The sequence below is a fragment of the Spinacia oleracea genome, chromosome 6 (genome assembly GCF_020520425.1).
Source record: "Spinacia oleracea cultivar Varoflay chromosome 6, BTI_SOV_V1, whole genome shotgun sequence".
NCBI classification, from domain to species: Eukaryota; Viridiplantae; Streptophyta; class Magnoliopsida; order Caryophyllales; family Amaranthaceae; genus Spinacia; species Spinacia oleracea.
In genome coordinates, this window is record NC_079492.1 from 114,590,321 (window position 1) to 114,608,232 (window position 17,912).

Consider the following 17,912-nt stretch of genomic DNA (forward strand, 5'->3'; position numbering starts at 1 on the left):
CATAGAGTTGTAGGTATCCCATTGTTCTGTTTTGGTTTCATCTTCAGAGTATGCACTTCTCAATATTGTTCCTAGCACAAAACCAAGTTTTCTCTTGGATGTAAGAGCTATCTCCATAGATCTTCTCCAAGATCTATAGTTTGTAGCTCTAGTTAGCTTGTTTACTGTGATGGAATAAGATCCATCAGAAGGATGAAGGTAAAGAGGGCTTGTTGTATCAACTGCCATGTTTGTATTGAATTTCTAGACTGAACAAATTGGGTATAAAAGTATGGGTTTTTCCAGGTTAATAAGAGTATAGTGATTTCAGAAATACCTATTTTCAGGAGTAAAGATGGTATTTTTATATGTTCACAGAAGAACAAAAAATTAGAAAAACTGTTGTTGTATTTTTTTGTGAGAAATGTTGTTTGTATTTTTGAGAAAAATTATGCAATCAACCTCGATTTTTCATTGACGACTCTGATTCATAAAGACTGATATAAAAAGATGATGCAAGGAAGTTTAGGTTAAATGCAGAGAGAGAAGAAAGAGTAAGAGAGAGTAATTTGCAGCATTCTCATTGTCTTTTTTCAACACACAATGTGCATCCCTTATACAACTGTCAGATAGAATGAGACAAACTCTCATTATTACACTACTGCCAAAATAACGGAAATAAAGGACATAAAAGGAGAATAACAACTCAGCTCTTAGTCCTAGGTTGATCTTATCACAACAGTCATCATTAGTCACCTATTACCTAGTACAACAATAGCTAGGAAAATGATAGTCGTGTCCTTAATACAGTGAAATGGGTATTTCTGAACTCCTAGCCATGAATTGAGTCTGTTTCTCCCCATTACAGGGAAGAAGCGCACGATAGATATTAGACCTTAACGTGCACCAAATCTCCATAGTTGAAGAGCATAAGATGACGTCATAAGCGTATATTCAAATATTTTTTTTCTCATTTGTAAGGTCTTTTTGTGGGTTTTGTTATGAACAACTAGTCACATTATCACGTGTTACATATAGACCGACACCCGTCAGCTCGTTACATTTGTGGATCGAATTGTTTTTTTATGGTGTTACTACCGGGTTTACTCTTAGAGTTAATCCGGATTCGGGGCGAGTTCATAGTGGATATGTTCCAATATCTTTCCAATTGTTAGTACAGGGGATCGAACACGCGGTCCGTCCTACCAATTTCAGCTCCAATCGCCGATGAACCTACAGACGATTCTTACTTCCGTACTTTTGAATTGAATTGTGAAATTGTGATGAAGCAATGAAACATATTGCTCCTACTACATTACTACTCTACTAGTGATATAGTCTTAGGCCCTGTTTAGTTCACCTTGTTTCAGGACCTTATTACTTATTTCAGATCTAATCAAATAAGATCAGATCAAACCAGATCAGATCAGATCAGATCAGAAAAAAATAAGTTCAGATCAGAAAAAATAAGTTCAGATCAGATCAGACCAGATTATTATTATTATTATTATTATTATTATTATTATTATTATTATTATTATTATTATTATTATTATTGGTATATGTTTATATCATTGTTATTATATTTAATATTTTATTACTATTATTGCTTTAATAAAAAAATAATGTTGTTGTCGGTGCAATTAAAATCTATTATTAAAGGCATAAAAGACATTAACAAAACATTCAAATTGATCATGTCCAAATTAAAACCATTAAGTCCAGATCATAAACGATATGATCAGGTCATGTCCATATCAGAACTGATTTTTATAGATCAGAACCATTATATATCCAGAATAGAACTGATAGGATCAGATAATATCCATATCATAACTGATCTATAGAGATCATGTCCAGATCATGTTCAAATCTGCAAAGATCTTGTCTACATCAGAACCGATCCTTACAGAACCAATATGTTTAGATCAAAACTGATTTGTACAGATCATGTACATATCAGAATCGATATGTCCAAATTATAACTGGTCTAGATATCGACTCTGTAAAGATTATGTTCAGATCAGAATTGATCTGCAAAGATCATGTCCAGATCAGAACTAGTCTGTACAGATCATGACCAGATCAGAACTGATTTGTACAGATCATGTTCAGATCAAAACTCTATACAGATCATGTCTAGATCAAAACTGAACTATACATATCATGTCCAGATCAGAACTGATCTGTACAGATCATGTCCAGATCAGAACTGCTCTGTACAGATCATGTCCAGATCAGAACTGATCTGTACAGATCATGTCCAGATCAGAACTGATCTGTACAGATCATGTCTAGATCATAACTGAACTGTACATATCATGTCATGATCAGAACTAATCTGTACAGATCATGTCCAGATTAGAACTTATCATGTCCAGATCATAATTTATCTGTACAAATCATGTCTAGATCAGAACCGATCTGTACATATCATATCCAGATCAGAACTTATATGTCTAGATCATAACCGATCTATCTAGATCATGTATAGGTCTATCTAATATAAGGAATAGTTAAATCATGAGCAAAGTCAAGTAAATAATAACAATATTATGAATTTGTGTAACATTTATTTTAGACGTAAGTCGTTTAATATTAATAAATGTAGGTTTTTGTTTAAACTTAATTATGAAGAATCAAATCAGATCAGATCAAACCAGATCAGATCAGAAAAATAAATTCATATCAGATCAAATCAGAAAAAATAAATTTAAATCAGATCAGATCAGGAAAAATAAGGTGAACTAAACAGGGCCTTACTCTGCTACTCCCTACAAGGCTACAATAGTAACAATTCAAAAAAAGAAAAAGAAGCTGACAAAGGTCGAAACAACCCCACTTCCCCCAAAACTCTGTACGGTGAATATGTCGACTTCCAACGACGAGAAAGTGGTGTGTGTCACCGGCGGAAGCGGCTACATTGGTTCTTATCTTGTCTCTCTCCTCCTTTCCCGCAATTACACCGTTCACGCCACCGTCAAAGACCTCAGTTCCGTTTTTCTCTCTCCTCTCCCCCACTGCATTTCACGTTAACATTCAATTTCTTCAATCAATCCTAACATTTCGTTTGTTGTCACAGAAGATGACAAGGAAACGAAGCATCTAGAATCCCTAGAAGGTGCAGACACTCGCCTCCGATTGTTCCAAATTGATCTACTTGATTACGATTCCATTGCCGCCGCTGTCGCCACCACCTCCGGCGTTTTCCACATCGCTTCCCCTTGTATCGTCGATCAAGTTCACGACCCTGAGGTTTTATTTCCCTCTTTTATTATACTCCGTACTTCGTATATATATGTTGTTTCTGATTGATTGATTACTCATAGAACTACAAAAATTGTGTGATAAACAGAGGCAATTGCTTGATCCAGCAATAAAAGGGACGAATAATGTACTGAGAGCTGCGAAAGAGGCAGGTGTGAAGCGTGTGGTGGTGACTTCTTCTATATCTGCGATTACGCCTAGTCCTAATTGGCCTGCTGATGTTGTTAAGAATGAGGATTGCTGGACTGATGTCGAGTATTGCCAGAAAAAAGGGGTAAAAAACTTTGATTTAACATTTTTGAATTTGGTTCAAGTTTTAATGATTTGGTGTTCTTGTGGTGTGTTAATGTTATAGTTTGTTCTGATATTAATTGTTTAATACTTTTTTATTGCAACTGTGAATTTTTCTGATGGTGCGTTTCCGGCAATGTGGGCCCAGCATTGCTTTGATGTTTGAAGTTTATAATTAGAATTTGAAGATAGTTCGAGTGTTAACACTAATGTTATCCGTTACTTTTGCGTATGGATGTGAAACGGTTTAGTGAATCAGCATTGATTTTCACTTCACTTGGTGCATAAGAACTATGAAATACTTTGCTTTTACGCATTACATACCATTTGATTACTATAATCTTTTAAAGTATGCACCCTTCGATTTGAATATAGGTTGTTTCAGCTACTTTCATCTTGAGCAAAATGCTGTAAGATTATAGGTAATTTGGTTGGTGTTAATGCGTCGTTAAATGTTAATTCATACGAGTAAATCAATGCAATTTTTATCCAAGTATGTGTTAAAGTAGCTACATGTGAATACTCTAGAAATGAGTAAGATTGTAGAAACATTGAGCAATGCTTCCATGGAAATTGTGGGTTTGATGCTAAGATTTCAGTTTTACCTTCAGTTAACATTATTAGAATCTAGGCTGTTGAGGTGATTCTTCTACTAAAGTCAACTAGTTATTCTGTTTAGGCTGTAATTTCGCTTAGTTTCTTATGTATCTTTATCTTTGATTCCAAAAGATCACATTTTTATTGGTTCTTGATGGTGTTGTGCTAATAAACATGCACTTCTTGTTCTAGTTGTGGTATCCGCTTTCCAAGACATTGGCTGAAAAAGCTGCTTGGGAGTTTGCTAAAGAGAATGGTTTGGACGTGGTCGTGGTAAATCCTGGCACTGTGATGGGGCCAGTTATTCCACCCACGCTAAATGCAAGCATGTTAATGCTACTTCGCCTTCTTCAGGGTAATGATAGCTAGATGCTTACCAAATCTTACATGTAATTGAAAACCTTGGTATTTTCCTTTTTTTTTCTTCAGTAATGACCAATTTGGTAAATGTCAATCCCTACCGAGTAATGTTTATCTCGAGTCTTGACCTTCACAAACCATGTCATTGTCATGATTTAGGTTGATTTGGTTATACCGAGTGTGAATGTGATGTTGAGGATCTTGTATTGAAACCCTTTCTGTATCCTGAAGAGTTAAGGTTGCATATACATTGATAGACCCTGTGTTGCCGGGGTATTTATTGTTCCTATGCAAAACAAACCTTGAAACAATAATAAGGAAGAAAGCTTCTAAATCTGTTTGCAATTCAAGTCGTTGCAGTTATATGTACTTCATTTACTCCTCACAGATTTAGGACCCCTAAGTTTATAAAAAGAGAAGGTCAATTGACTAAAGTTTCCTTTCTAACATAAACTCCTTGTTCTAGTTATTGTATCCACCTCCGAGCCACTGTCTGAAAAAATGAAGTGGGAGTTTGCTGAATAGAATGGTTTGGACGTGGCCTTGCCGCCTTGGTAAACCCTGGAAGTGTGGGATTTTCAGGGGGCCTGTTCTTTCACCCTTGCATTCAAGCATTGTACTGCTTCTTCATCTTTTTCAGGGTGATTGCTAGAATTTTTCTAGATGTCACATTTAGTTTAGCCACATGCTACCTTCTAGCTTTTTCTTCACATTTCAGTATTTGATAGTCACTGTTCGGTAATTTTTTCGTTCCTTCAAAACAATGGATCAGTAAGTGTGTCAATAAGTCATACTTTGTTTCTTACTTGGTTTGAAGTAGTAGACGTACTGGCTTACTCTTCCATACCGTTCTAATTAAGATAATTGGAACAAGTGTGGACGAAGTTGCTGACATCTAATAGGTCCCACCGTCCATCTCCTTTTTTAGTACGGAGGTTCATGATAGACAACAGGGTTTTTGGTGTGGCATTGTTTTAAAAATGGCTTATTTTCCCCGCATTTATGCCACACTTTATCTTTTGTATGATGATATAGATACACTTGCAATTACATGCCAGATGTCGTTAGGATTGCTCTAGGTTTAAGAGAAGTTTACCAATCATACACAGCTTGAATTTTGGTTATTTCAATTTTCAAGTGTTTATGTTCTTACATTTTAGCTTGGGTTGGTACTGCTGTCATTTACCTTTTTATTTTTATACAGGAGCTCGTTAATCGTGTTTAAATTAATTCCTCTTTAAGAGCTTAACAAAAAAAAAAAAAAAATCTTAAGAAGAAAAAGAATGTGTTGAAACTAATTGGTCTGTGATCGATGTTAGTCCCCTTGAATGGTTTTAACTTTTAAGTGTGGTTTTAACTTTTAAGTGATTTCAGAAGTACTTCTCCCATTGAGCTCAAAATTAAAATGTAAATTTTAAAGGTTGTTTTTAAGAAATGATCAGAGACCGACTTCAATAATCCAATATCAAGCATATGATTAATGCAACAAAGTAATAAAGACATAACAAATACTTCGTATATGAGGCATCCCATAAGCTAAGGTACCCTGATTAATATTGAATCTAGACCATTAGTTACAAACTGAAAGGCTAACATTATTCTAAGAAGAGCTACAAAAGATGTACGGGTTTCACAGTCATGTCATATGACACAGCTTAGCCCTGTAGTTGCTGGCGAAACCTTGGTGTGGCATGGTCAAGCCTTGTCAGTCTCTGTCATAGGGAAGTTCGATTGCGAAAGACAATATCTCAACTAAACCAAATGGTTTGCACTTAAGAGGTATGGTAGCATATTCAATAACTCTAAGGAAAATCCTTCCTCTTCAATGCATGGAACCTTCTCCAAATGATGATCAAATTCAATAGCCCTAATTTTTTCTGGTACATGTTTAAGTCATTGGACTGTGCTTTGGCAGGATTCCCATCAGGGTGACGTTGCGTCTGCCTTTCTCTTTCTAGTGTAAAAACTTTCAAATGTTGAACTTTGTCATTTTTCCTTGTTTGCTCATCAATGAAACAGGCATTAAAAGATCTGAAGTTTTGGTCCACATTGATGGTCTTTTTCAAACAAACTATAAGAAAGTAATGAGGAGCAAAACTCAGATCTACTAGCATTTCAAGTCCATGCCATGTTACTTATCCATTACAATTCAAGACGTATTCATAGTTTTTCCCAAATTTGCAGGCTGCACTGAAACTTATGAAGATTTCTTTATGGGATCTGTCCACGTTAAGGATGTAGCCCTGGCGCACATTTTAGTCTATGAAAACAAGTCTGCTACTGGAAGACACTTGTGCGTGGAAGCTGTATCACATTATGGTGACTTGGCTGCCAAAGCCGCAGAACTATTTCCAGAGTATAATGTGCCAAGGTAATTTGCTATACTCTCACCGAAGTAACTTGTTTACTGTATCTTTTCAACTGGTCTGGCAAGCACGGTACCAAATTGGTTAAACTAGTTCCAATAAAGAGAAAACAAACTAGGTCATGGCATTGTGGGAGTGCGACCCTCTTATATTTTACAAGTTCATATCTTTACCACAACTATCATGAAGTTTACGTTTTAGCATCCAGCACCTCATGAACCCCGCTTATTTCTTGAGCAAAAATCAAATTTGGGCATCATAGTCAATCCCTCTTCCATTTGTATAGGTTGCCAAGAGATACTCAGCCAGGAATGTTGAGGGGCAAGGACGTAGCAAAGAAGTTGATGGATTTAGGTCTACAGTTCATACCAATGGACCAAATAATCAAGGAGTCTGTTGAGAGCTTAAAGAGCAAAGGATTTTTATCTTGAATATAATTTTGTGGACTTCCTTGTTGAAGCCCTAAGATCAGAATTCAGAAGCTATGTCTTCATAGACCGTGAAGTTACTAGCTAAGTGTGTGTAAACTGCAGACGATGTTGTATTAGTATTCTAGCAACCTAAACTTGAACCATAACTGTACTACGCCATGACATTTGAGTTCAACTCTAAGCAATTTATGAGTTTATGACTATTGTAAGCTGCAAAGATTCAGTTTCATCAAGTAGTTCTCATGTCTAACATGTCTTTACGCTTTGTTCTCTGCTTTGTCATCTGTGTTTTTTTGATGGCAAGCATGAAGAATGTATTTTTTAATTCTATCCTGTGCAGAATGGTAGTATGAAAGTTCTCTAGCCCCTTACTCTTTCTAGAACAAATTTGGAACTTACTAGATTATACCAATCCTACATACATTGCTTATACTACCAAAGCGGGTTGCCTCGGGTTTTTGTGAACACCCAAATGGCCACCAATTTGTAGATGCTATGACAGTGTGCATCTTATTGTATGTACATCAGTACATGCAGCCACCTCTTCCTCACAGACCACAAGTTGAACGCAGGACGTATGATATTCTCTCCATTTCTTTTTGTTCTTTACGTTTGTCTTTTTACACGTTTATTAACGACTAATTAATGTGCATTGAGATTCCTCTACCTTTTTTTATTTAAATAAGGCAAATTATGTATATTTATAATGTTTTCACTTTTATCAAATTCTAATATTGGGAAAATGAGAAAAATTTAATATCCCAATCAAAAAGTGTGAAAGACAAAATGACCCAATGAATTTAATTGGTTAAAATAATCTTTGGACGCAAATTTTGATAGAATATTAAATCATTTATGTGATAATATAAAAGGAAATGTAAATAACATTTTGAGATACCAAAAAGAAAAACGTAAAAATACAAAAAGAAACGGAGAGAGTATTTGTTATTTTGTACGATGTAGTATATAATAAATTTCCTCATTATGCAATGTTTAAGAAACGGAAGAAGTATACAAGTTTATATGTAGTCACATTTAACCACAAATAACCTACAAGTCAAACAAAAAACATTTTACACCCAACTATAATAACATATTCTGGCTTGACAAATGAGTTATACACACACCGAGCAAGAAACATTCAAGAAATATTCCCATCGGTGATGCTAAACAAAATATATTATTAATAAAGCTTTCATTAGTAATTTATAATTATGTTAACAAAGTAGCATTCTTATCAATTTGTGATATTACACCTTGTAATCATTCACTTTGGGAATGCTATTCACTAATCCTTTCACCCTCATTGTATGAAAACTCTGGTTCCCTGTAAAAGTATAAACTGAAATACAAGGTTCCCTATCTTCTGAAATCACTTAAACAACCTTGTATTTCAATTCCTTGTAATCATTCACTTTGGGAATGCAATCTTGGAAATCATCCACCAGACTAGTCCCTGCAATCTCAACAGTGAACAATTGTGATTCTCTAAAATTACACTTATGATTCCTATCATAAGGTTTGTCACAGTAGTAACATAGGCCTTTTACAATCTTCTCTTGCCTTACATCTGTAGGAATATACTTAAAGGGTCTTTTTGTATCTGTATTTGATGGGGTAGGCAAAACCGGGGGTTTAGAATTCACAAATGCAAGTTTGTTTATGGATTAATTTGAGAAGGTACTTTTGTAGAATTTAACTTGGTTAGAACTTAGGGATTCTTCTTGAAGCCTAGCATGCTCCACTGCCTCAGCTACACATGTTGGCTCGAAAGCCCTTACATCTGGTTTAATTGTTAGTTTTAGACCCCCAATAAAACTATCTATTTTTTTTGACGGGGAAGAACAATATCCATTAATAATAAGCCATACGGCATCTACAATGATAAAAAGTATCTAGAAAATAGGAATCAGGCATAATATGGTTATGTTGTTGCATTAAGGATCTCATGTTCCCAAAATCATCAATAATATTCCTCAATCGAACCAGTTTGTTGCAATTTATTAAAATTCTAAACCACATTAACTCCTAGTTCATCCTTGAACCTAGCAGACAAGTCTACTATGAATTATAACCAATCAACATTCCTTCTAACTGCCAAATAGCTAGACATCCAATTTCAACTTTTTCTATCATGTTCAAGCATGCCAAATCTACTTTCTGATCATCAGGAGTTTTACATAAAATGAAATATTTGTCACACTTTTAATCCATATTCTAGGGTTCATACCATTAAATTTGGGAAAGACGAGTTTAAGATTATTCCCTTGGATTCTAAATCCATGCTCATTTTCAGAAGATTTTGAAGAAGATGAAGAGCTAGAAGAAGTTGATGAACTCCTCTTATCCTTTGCTGCCTTCAGCCTTTAATTCATTTCAATAAAGGTCTGCATCATTTTATTCATAGATTCTTGTAGAAGCTTGTTCTGAATCTATTATTCTTCCCACTTTTCTTCTTGCATCCTTAGTTATTCAATTCCTCCACAGTTGTTGCCTTCTTTATAATTGTTGGAGCCAGAGTTGCAGATTACAACACCCTTAAGAAGAGAGAATCGAGTCTGGAAGAAAAGATTTCCAAGAAATCCAAGATTCAATTCCTTGATGATAAAACTGACTGAAATTGCAGAATTGCTTACCTTTGCAACTAACTACTTGTAACATAATGCATATTCTGTTTTGAAAGTTAGTTACACAATTTTCCTCCACAACTGAATTGATTAATATGTACGTAGTAAAAGTCAACACTGCTACTAATTGACCTTTAACATCATCCCATTAATGACAACAATAACAATTACTCCGTATAATAATATCATCATCGTCCTTCCACTTGAGTTTCTTGAAACTTCAAAAATAAAACGATAAGAGCAAACACGAAGAAAATCGTAATATTAAAATCAAACAAAATATTGGGTCGGGAAAGGTTGAAGAAGTTTTGTTTTTCCTTTTGTATAGTAGGTTGAAGGAGCTAGGAAATGTATAATTTAATTAACTCGTAACTGATTATTAATTGACATTCCTATTTTTCTTTCAATTTAATTTAAAACTAATTTTTGATGTTTAGTTTTTAATTTTTTATTATAGTCAATTAAATGAATGGTCTTGATTTAATGCTCAATATCAACGGTTTATATTTAATGATTATAATGGCTTCCATTATTATTGTAGCCATTGCAAAATCATTCTTAATTAATTAATAGACTAATTTGATATGTTAATATATTATATTCACCTAATACTCTATGTCAAACTCACCCACTAAAAACACATAATTGGCCTCTTTTTGAAGCATTTTATCGAAGTTAGGATATTTGAAAGTAATTGTCGCCATTTTATATATTTGAGGTACTAGCACTTGGTTGTATTTCAGGTCATTATGCCCGCTCTCTATTTCCCCAAAACAAAAAACGAGTCGAGTTTTACCTTGTTCGAAATAAGCTTGATAAGGACTTTGACTGTTCGAGCTTAGCTTTAGCTTGACCGAGATTTGCAATTTTTTGTTCGAGCTTTGTTCGTTAAGGATATGACTTTCTCGAGTTCGGCTCGAGCTCGCTCGTTTAGCTCGAGGTCGAGTTCGAGCTAATCGAGCTTTATTTGAGCTTGATAAACGGGCCTGAAAAATCTAACTTGATATTTTTATTTTTATAGAGCATGCTTTTGATTTTATTCCTTAGTTCTGCTTGACGGAGGTTAATAACTTTGTAAAGGCATTTTATACTAGTCATTAAAATCTTAAGGGAAGCAACAACAAATGAATGATTTGGGAAACAAGGAAAGCTAAAAGTTCTGACCATGAGAATTGAGATTCAATCTATCAATGAAATCGTTAAATTGACGCAAAGTTATATAATCAAGGAGAAACTTAACAAATATATGAATGAAATATTTTATGCTATATCTTACTGCATGATTGATTCACTTCTTTTTTATATATTTGTTGACATTTAATGATCATATTTTCTTTTAAAAACTTATATTTTATTCCATAATAAAATTATATTTTCGAGTTTGAACGAGTTATAAACGATGCTCGTGAACATTAACGAGTTGAACGTGATGTTCGAGCTTGACTTGTTTACTTATTGAGCTTACGGTTTTGGTCAAGCTCGTTCATTACATAGTAAACGAGATTTGACCGAGCTTGTTTGCGAGATTGAGAATTGGAGTATGTTTAGGCAAGGATAATAATTATGGGCAAAAATGTATTCGGTATTTACAAGTTTAATTACATTTTCAATCTTTTAATTGGAAGAAAAAGATGCTCCTACTTCCATTTCTTAATGATCTGTTTGTTTAGAATCTTGTAACTATTTAGAATTTGAAAAAACCTACTTCGTATTAATTTATTCTCAAAAATAGTCATATGAAATAAGGATAAAAATAGTCATATGAAATAAGGATAAAAATAGTCATATGAAATAAGGATAAAAATAGTCATATGAAATATTTTTATTTCGTTTGAATGTTTTAAGAATATCACATTTTTAAAAATATTTACTAATGTAATATTAAAAAAAATTAATAGTCAAAGACATACATCAATAAATACACATATTCTTTTTTTAAAACAAACTACGGCGATTATAATAACTTATAAAACCAGATTGTTCTTACATAGTGAAAATAAAATACTACTTCTGCTAATAGCTACAGCTGAAGTAGGACGGAACTTGGCCCACCAAAAACCAACAAAGTTCCTCAACATTTGAGCTCATTCTACCATACTTACAAAAGTTAGTACCTAAATTAAAGAGGATCTCTTGAAGATCAGATTTAGAAATATCCCAGCCCATAAGATCTAAACTTAAACTACTAGTTATCATTACCTTCACGAATCATACCCCTTACTGTCACCACCGAAGCTTTGTCATTCTCATAGTCACCCATGACTGCTGAAGGTGGATCAAAATGAGATTTATGACCCATAGCCATGTCCATCGCAATAGCAGCCAAACCATGCGCCACTAAGTTCTTGAAACGGGGGATGTGTCGAAACTCAAGTTCCCAATTTCCTTTCAGCATCCCACGCACTTCTTCAATAACTGCAACCAGTTCATGGTGAGGGTAAGGATTTACAGTTGAAGTATCCAGCATAAAGATCAACGAATCAGCATCTGTCTCCACTTCAAGTTTGTCAATGTCGAAGGTTTTTGCCACCGAGAGTCCTTCCCTTAAAGCCAACAGTTCAGCAGCTAGAGGGGTTTTAGCATTGTATTTGCTTGAGTAACCTAGGAACCAATCGCCATTTTCTTTTCTCAGCACACCACCCCCACCAGCTTTATCAATCCCTTTCCAAGCACCATCAGTATTTAACTTCAGAAATCCAGGAGCTGGAGGTAACCAGGTGAGAGACTTAACCACTGAATCATCAACCTTCTCCTTACCTTTTCCCTGTAAGATAAAAGAAGTTAATTTATAGTCAACAAAAAAGGCTGAATAAAGGGAAAAAGCACTCTTCATTTTTTGTTCAAAAACAGCCGTGTTTCTGTGCTTCCAAATGTGCCAACACGCAATTGTAAAGACATTCCTCCATGATTGACTCATGCTAAAATTATATTGAATCCAATGTATCCAAGTTGAGTTTTGGAATCTGGAGAAATTAAAATCATCAGGGATCCCCAATCTTTTGAAAATAAAATTCCAAAGAATTGAAGAAGAGTGACAATCTCTAAAAATGTGAAGGTGAGTTTCACTATTGGCATGGCATCTAGTACAAGTGGGAGCAATTTGGGGAATAACAGAATTCAGCTTCTGGGCACATGGCAGAATTTCATTAATAACGTTCCACATTAGCATTTTGTATTTGAAAGGGATTTTCATTTTCCAAAGATTTTTCCAGTTAAAAGAAGTGATGGTCTTGTTATTATGAGTTGTGCCAACTGACTCAGTGGGATCAAGAAGCAGATTGTAGGCTGATTTGATAGTAAAGGTCCCTTCTTTAGTGGGGGTCCATCTAATAAAATCCTCAATGGAAGAGGATTGAGAGAGGGGGGTGGCTAGAATCTGCTTTTTCAATTCCACAGGGAGCAAGTGATCTATATCCTCTAAATTCCATTTCCCATTCTTAATAATATGACTCACAAACCAATGAGCTTTACACTCTGGAACGTCCCTGTCTAGAACCTTATAAATTGGTTCCGTACCTACCCAATGATGGTACCATAAAGAAGTTGATTTCCCATCCCCTATTCCAATAATGATTCCTTTTTGTAAGAGACTTTGCCCTTTTAGAATGTCCCTCCACATCGGAGAATGATATGGCTTAACATTTGCATCCAGGAAGTTAGTTTTCTTTAAGTATCTATCACTCATAATCTTAACCCATAATTTATCAGGTTGTGTAAGCATAGTCCAGCCTAATTTTGCCATGAACGCCATATTCCAATTCCTCAAGTTCCTAATTCCCAAACCTCCTGCTTGCATTGGTTTAACTATATTATGCCAACCAGTTCTAGGGACATATCTGGACCTGTCAACCTTATTCCACAAAAATCTTTTGCAACTTTTTTCTATTAAATCCAAAACACTTGAGGGAAGGATAGAGGTTTGCATAGCATAAACAGGATAAGAATTTATAACCGACTTAATCATAGTGCATCTACCAGCCATATTAAGTAACTTAGCTTGCCAGCCTCTAATCCTATCCGTGGTTTTCTGTAATAGATCAGAATAGTTGCTTAACTTTAATCTGTTTGAACTTATATGGACTCCAAGATATTTACCAAAGGAAGAAGAAGAATTAAGATTGTACTTAGTGGCTAGATCACTCCTTAAGGTGTGATTCATTTTAGGAGGGAAAATGAGAGTTGATTTGTTTAAGCTGATTCTAAGGCCAGAAGCATCACCAAATTTTGATAGAACATCCATTACAACGTCTAAATTCTCATGACTTGCAGTTCCAAAAAGGAACACATCATCAGCGTAAAAAATATGAGATAAAGAGATACTTTTTGAGAGACGAAGAGGCTTCCAGCGATTAGTTTGAACTTGGTCGTTAATCACTATAGAAAGCCTTTCTAGACACAAAACAAAGAGATATGAAGAAAGAGGGTCTCCTTGACGAATGCCTCTGGAAGGTCTAAATTCATTAGTGATTTCGCCATTCCAAAGCACTGAAATAATAGGGTTTGAAACACAGTCCATAATTAGACCAACAATGTCAGGAGGGAACCTAAAACCCAGAAGAGTTTCTCGAATGAAGTCCCATTCCAGGCTGTCATAGGCTTTACTGATATCTATCTTGAGGGCCATAATCTTCTTATCTTTCTTGGATTTGTTGAAAAAATGAGCCACCTCTTTAACAATGATAATATTCTCTTCTATTCCTCTATTAGGAACAAAACTAGATTGGAGGGGACTTATCAAGGAACCTAGAAAAGGGGTAATTCTATTAACCAAAGTTTTTGTAATGATCTTATACATAGTATTGCAAAGACCAATGGGACGAAAGTCAGAAATATAAGCAGGAGAGTTAGTTTTGGGTACTAAAGCAATATAAGACTTATTAACATCCTGAGGCACCTTTCTGGTTTTAAAACAGTTGGTGATGAACTCAGTAATCATGTCACCAACTCGTTCCAGAAACGTTTATAGAATATAGTTTGAATTCCATCAGGACCAGGACATTTCATGGAATCCATATTACGGAGGCTAGCCTTTATTTCATCCTTAGAGGGAGTCATGTTCATTTGAGAAATCGAACTAATATCTAAGTGAGCTATAGGATGGAAAGAAACCGCTCCCGTACTAATGAGATGCGTAGTAGTGAAAAGATTTTGAAAATGAGGGGAAGCCATAACCTTTAATTGATTGGCGTCAGTAATCCAGTTATTAGTAAGTAAGCACTTTAAGGTCAGGATTTTTCCTTTGGACTTTTTGATTTTTGCAATCAGATGGAAATACTTAGTGTTGTAATCACCGAATTTACGCCAGTTTATTCCTGCTTTTTGGGCCCAGATAATTCTCTCCTTTTTGAAAATGTCATTTAGTTGTTTTTGAAGATCTTGTTCCAAATTAACTAAATAACTAGAGTAGTGATTAGCCAGAGAGATTTGAATGCCATCAATTCTTGCCAAAAGCCTTTTTTTGGCTTTGGCAAGATTTCCAAAACAATTGTGATTCCAACATTTTATATTATTAAGAAAACTGTTTCTACCATTTAAATAATCTTGATTAGGGGGATCCCAATTGGAAACAAAAAAAGGTTTAAAACCTGGGTGTTCGAGCCAAACCTCTTTACAACGAAAAGGATAATTACCTGCAGCATAAGTGTTAAAAATAGAAACAACAATAGGAGAGTGATCCGAATGAATTCTAGGAAGATGCAATACCTGAGTTTGTGGGTAATTGTGAAGCCAAGTAGGGTTAGCCAAAGCCCTATCCAGTCTTTCCTTAATGCATGCAGCACCCTCTCGCATGTTTTCCCAAGTATAGGGATTTCCAGAAAAGCCCAGATCAACTAAACCGGCCTCATCCCTAAAGCTATTGAAATCTCTACACTGTAAGGGTCTAAAAGCACGACCCCCACTTTTCTCAGATTGGGAGGTAACTTCATTTAAGTCTCCCAACATCATCCAAGAAGTGGACGATGGAGGAAGGTCAGACTGTAAGGTCTTCCAAACTTCATGACGCTTAGCTGGAGAACTAGGAGCATGGATTCCAGTAATCAGGGCTTCTTTTTTCACATTCTTAAAGTGAAACAGAGCATGAAAAAAGTAATCCCCAGTTGCATAGTTAACTAGGTCAATATCATTTTTCCAAAATAACCAGAGTCCTCCTCGTTTCGAATTAGAGGGAACAGCTCTAAACTCATCAAAACCTAGTTGACATTTAACTTGGCCTGCACGTAAGTCATCGGCCTTTGTTTCCAGAAAAATAAAAGCAGAGGGGTGTTGATTAGAAATCATAGTTTTAGCATAAGGTAAAAATTCATCCTCAGAGGCACCACGCACATTCCATAAGATAATTTTCATGTTTAAACAAGGTAAAAGACGAGCCAGATTAACCTGGGGAGTTGAATTAGGGTTTGGAAATGGCGGCATGTAATATTCCTCCCAGTCCCTCCAAAATTCCATGACTCCCATCGGTCCAATGTCCTCCATCCTGATTGGTGTTACCAGAGAGTGAACCTCCTTCGGCCTCATCGGTATTTGACTGTACCGTGCTTGGACCTGCATTCCCACCACTTGGCTTCTCGTGATGAACATGGCTATAAGGCGATCTGGACGACCCATGTCTATTCCGTGGCTTTCTAAGAGCAAGTGAAAGGTTGGAACTTCTTTTGGGATAATTATTGGTGTTTGAGCCACCCGCTGATCTATCATAGCACGTCGAGCTGGAGGGCAATTGCGGGCTTCCTCCTCCCTTCGTCGAAGCGAGTCCAAAAGAAGGAGTGCTCCCTTGAGTTCCGTTGGAGAACCCGGGGATGAGAATCGCCTGACTCCCAGAGGTTCCACCGTTTCTGTGGGAAACAGGTTCAGGGCTGTCGGCGGCGCAGGAGAGGAACGAGTCTCCATCGCCATCCTTGGAGGAGAGATTCTGTGGTAAGGTCTCGCAGCTGGGTTTAGACGCCGGCGATAAATCACCGGTGAGTTTGTTTGCATGTTCTCCGATCGTTGGTTGGACGACATTGGTGGTTTCGGCTGGGTCGATGGTGATGGGGATGGCACTGGTTTTCTCTTGTTCTCCATAGGAGGGAGAGGAGAGAGAAGGCGAGAGAGGAGAAGGGGAAGTTTGGGAGTGAACTGAATGGGTAGTAGAGAAGGTTGTATTTAAAGGAAGCTCATGGCTCTCATTGGTTGGAATTGCGGCAGCAGCTAGTGCTGATACCAATGGGCTTATTTGTAAGGACACGTGGTGCGATGAAGAGGGGGTAGCTGAATCAACATTGCTTGTTTGTTCTTCCAAAAAAATTTCCGCATGATTATTATTTTTTCGGGACTTATGAATAGTAGTTGGGGTATTATTTCTCTGGAGTGATTCTGCATTAATAACACTATGTTGGTTTTTATTCGCATCCCCCATTGGCCTAGTAGGATTTGATGAACTTGAATGGTGTTTAGTGTTGTCCTTTTTATAAGAATTTATGTTGCTGTTGTTTATACCCGAAGTTGCATTGAACCTAGTTGACTTTCCTTTGGATTGAGTAGTTTTGTCTTTGGTATTTCTTTTTTTGGTTACCAGAGTCCATGGGCCCAGCCCATCAGCATTGATATTATTATTTACTAAAATAGGGATTTCTGAAGAGTTATTACGAACCTGGACAGGGGAACCCGTGTTTTTTCCAGCGTTAGCTAAACCTATGTCACCTACATCATTAGTAATATAATTCAAGGGGGAAGACATACCTTGGGGGATTATTTTTTCTATTCTTGGAGTGTTTTCTTTGTCTTGAATCTGATGTTCGTCACTTGCATGGGGTGACACTTGTGTTTCAACTGCATTGCCACTTGTCTTTGGTGGTTGACTTTTGCAATCCACCTTTTCATGCTCAACCATGCCACATGTAAAACATAATGCCTTTAGGTTTTCATATTGGATGATTTGTTTACTGCCACCCACCCATACACATGTCACAAGTGGCTGGAGAAGATCAATTTCGACGCAGACACGTGCATATCGT

General features: G+C 36.1%; 1 protein-coding gene across 1 annotated transcript; it reads left to right on the forward strand.

The window, feature by feature from the left end:
- Positions 1–2,783: 2,783 nt before the first annotated feature.
- Positions 2,784–7,524, forward strand: LOC130463717 (cinnamoyl-CoA reductase CAD2). Its single transcript, XM_056832943.1, has 6 exons — positions 2,784–2,971; positions 3,062–3,234; positions 3,335–3,520; positions 4,327–4,489; positions 6,679–6,865; positions 7,147–7,524. The coding sequence occupies exons 1-6, from the start codon at positions 2,848–2,850 to the stop codon at positions 7,289–7,291; spliced, it is 978 nt and encodes a 325-aa protein (XP_056688921.1). The 5' UTR covers positions 2,784–2,847; the 3' UTR covers positions 7,292–7,524.
- The last annotated feature ends 10,388 nt before the right edge of the window (positions 7,525–17,912 follow it).

What these genes read in the sequence shown, in the direction of transcription:
- LOC130463717 (XM_056832943.1), top strand. Translation starts at nt 2,848, where the DNA reads ATGTCGACTTCCAACGACGAGAAAGTGGTGTGTGTCACCGGCGGAAGC. An exon ending in CGCCACCGTCAAAGACCTCA is followed by an intron (nt 2,972 to 3,061) that starts GTTCCGTTTTTC and finishes TTGTTGTCACAG; the next exon opens with AAGATGACAAGGAAACGAAG. An exon ending in ATCAAGTTCACGACCCTGAG is followed by an intron (nt 3,235 to 3,334) that starts GTTTTATTTCCC and finishes TGTGATAAACAG; the next exon opens with AGGCAATTGCTTGATCCAGC.